At 37.1% G+C, this 2,829-nt stretch overlaps 1 protein-coding gene across 1 annotated transcript in view; it reads left to right on the forward strand.

The window, feature by feature from the left end:
• amotl2b (angiomotin like 2b) overlaps positions 1 to 2,110 on the forward strand; it is an 11,126-nt gene extending 9,016 nt beyond the window's left edge. The window contains exon 11 of the mRNA XM_060888413.1: positions 596 to 2,110. Within this exon, the coding sequence (XP_060744396.1) occupies positions 596 to 675 (80 nt within the window). The 3' untranslated portion in view covers positions 676 to 2,110. The remainder of the gene's footprint in view (positions 1 to 595) is intronic.
• Positions 2,111 to 2,829: the final 719 nt, after the last annotated feature.

A 2,829-nucleotide genomic window follows, 5' to 3' on the forward strand; every position in this document is an offset into this window, starting at 1 on the left:
CGACTTGCCGGTTGTAAATTTGCGTTAAGACCGACCTTTTTTTTTACTCTTCAAACAACTAATACAAAAGCAATAAAATAATATTAACGGGTTCGGGCACCATAATACATCTAAAAAATTCATTAAAACATCTCGACACCGCTTTAACTTGGCACGAAGTTCTGGAAAAATTGTGTCCAGCGTCAAAATAAGGTTTGCAATGATGCGCCCGAAGGCACGGGTTGAAGACCCAGTCAGTGACATCACGATGCTAATTTGTTTAAAGTCATACCTACGTAATCACCATCACCAAAAATTGTACTTTTTTTTTGAAACTTGAAAAAATAAATATACAGTAGACCTACCTACTGACGTTTTTTTTAATGTTACTGCAAACCAAAATATTTTTAAGGATGGCCTCACAGTCAGATTATTAACAGATTATTGGGCTGCATGTCAGCGTAGCTAACGTCATTCTCACACCAGAATATACTCACATCAGCCAAGATATCACGACAACGTCTTTGTCTTTTTAGACGATTATATAAAGGGTTTGTGTGCGTTTACATAAAAGACACTTCCTTTACTAAACTACATGATGTCGCTTTTTACACAGAAATCAGTAAGCAGAAGGCAGCGAATCCGTTCGAAGGTCTGGACAGTGTGGAAGCCGAGGCAGTGGAAATCTTCATCTGAGCGCTGACAGACTGCTGGAACTCCGCAGAGTCGTGGAAATGAAACACAGAGAGACACTCGAGGTGTCCAGAGGCTTTCCTCTCGCTCGTGGACTTTTCTCTGAGCTCAAGCAGATATTTGAAGGAAAAATAATAGGGAAGGTTTATGAATGTGAACCGTTTGAGCAGAAATAGTGTTGTGTTGTGATTCAGAGAAGAACGACGTACACAGAGAGACCGGAATTGTGAAATCAGTTCCGTAAATCTGTGCATAAATACGTGCGAGTCGTTATTCACGCGTTATGTTTCATACCTTACATCTTACCAGCCACAACTCACAGCTTCAGGCTTTAGCTGCACAAACCCAGGCAACTTCTTAGCCCCGTTCAGCTCATTAAGGCGCCTTAAATGTCAAAATGTTGAAAATATCTAACCGATAGTCATAAAATGTTTAGCAGAGTAAGTTACATCCACGCTGCCATGTTTATAAATCCGTTTATGAATTTGCAATGTATGTTGATCGTATTTTTGTTACTCAGCCAGTGTTCGTGGGTCTGTTTGACCCGCTGTATTTTTGGGTTTTTAATTCAACACAATCAAAAATTGAATGTTAAAATACTCTACAGATGTTTACTTCATCCCAATTACAAGCAATATAAACAGCATATATGGTTAATATTTGCCCTTCACCTTTATTACTTCACATTTTTTAATTAAAGTGTGACTCGTTTTTTGTTGTTTATTATTAAAATGTAATAAAAAAAAAAAGAAAATCAAATTTAATCAAGTTATGAGTGGGAAAAAAAATCAACAAATTTACAAGAAAGCAAAGTTTTTCAAAAATATTGATGTTTATGAGTATGAGTCCCACAGACCTGAACAACAAACAAGGGTTAAGAATGTTATCTGGGTCTGTATTTTATTTTTCAGTCTTTGGACCGTTTTTCATCTCACTCTCATGGCTGATCTCACCACATTGTTATTCTTTTACTTTTTTTTTGGAGGCTGAAACTCTTGCGGTTTTTACAGCTCCACCTTTACCGTGCATTCTTTTCATTTTCTTTCTGTCAGGCTTGCTGAAGCTGGAGGAAAAACACAGCAGTGTACTTGTGTGGAATGATTTTACTGAAGATTTACAGGAAAAAAAATGTGGAATTGTAAATTATTATTTACAATAATAATTTTTATGATGTAATTATTATTATTTTCCCCTTTTTTTTCCGTTGTACGTCGCACCTGCTGGTCAGTGTGTCGTACTCACAATCACGACAAGCTGCGCTTTCTTCATATATTTTGTTTACTGTGTTGTAACATATGATGTAAGATTAATATATTTGCTATTTTATATTAGCGGATTTAATACTAAAACGGTTCATTGTAAAAGATGTGAACGTTCTGGAACATTTCACACGTGTAAAAAGAACCAACAAATAAAGGTGTTAATATATTTAACTCTCTTTAATGTGTCTCTATCTTTCCTTTTTTTCTCCTCCGCACTGTTTGAAATGTAAAGAACGAGTGTAAATACCACGTCATGTCTGTGACTCATGTCTCACTGGAACCTGTTCATGACCGATGAGTAATTTTAGCTGTAACAGCCGCGAGGAACATTCTGCTCTGCGTCAAGACGTTAACCACAACGTGACTCCACCTGTATATGTAGACTCCACCTTTCACATATCATCATATGACTGTCAGGTTCTAGATTCTGATTAATCAGAAGGGGTTGATTAAACGTCTATGACAGAAGCTCTGATAGTAACGTAGTCTTTGTAATACGTCGTTTGTCATTCTCAGGGCAGAAGGTCCACATTTTTGAAGGTCCAGAATTTTTTAACAGAAACACTACAACACACTAAAACACACCACTGTAAACCAGATATGGTGTGTGATAGGACAACGTTAAGTGAACCTACCTTGCTTGACTACCCTAAAGCACAGGGTGAGGATGTGAGGATATAGTGAGGATGAAGGGGATAGCCTTCCACACATTCCTACAGTGCTTTAGGAAGGTCAGGATGAACTCAGTAGTACATTTAATTTAAATCTGATATTCCACAGCTGAGACGTGAGCCTCTCATTTTAACACTATGGTATAGACTGTACTGTACAATAATATGCTTATGATTATATCTCAGCTTTGTCTAAACTAACTGCACTCTGATGTTTGAGTTGA

The sequence above is a fragment of the Tachysurus vachellii genome, chromosome 15, assembly GCF_030014155.1.
Source record: "Tachysurus vachellii isolate PV-2020 chromosome 15, HZAU_Pvac_v1, whole genome shotgun sequence".
Lineage (NCBI taxonomy): Eukaryota > Metazoa > Chordata > Actinopteri > Siluriformes > Bagridae > Tachysurus > Tachysurus vachellii.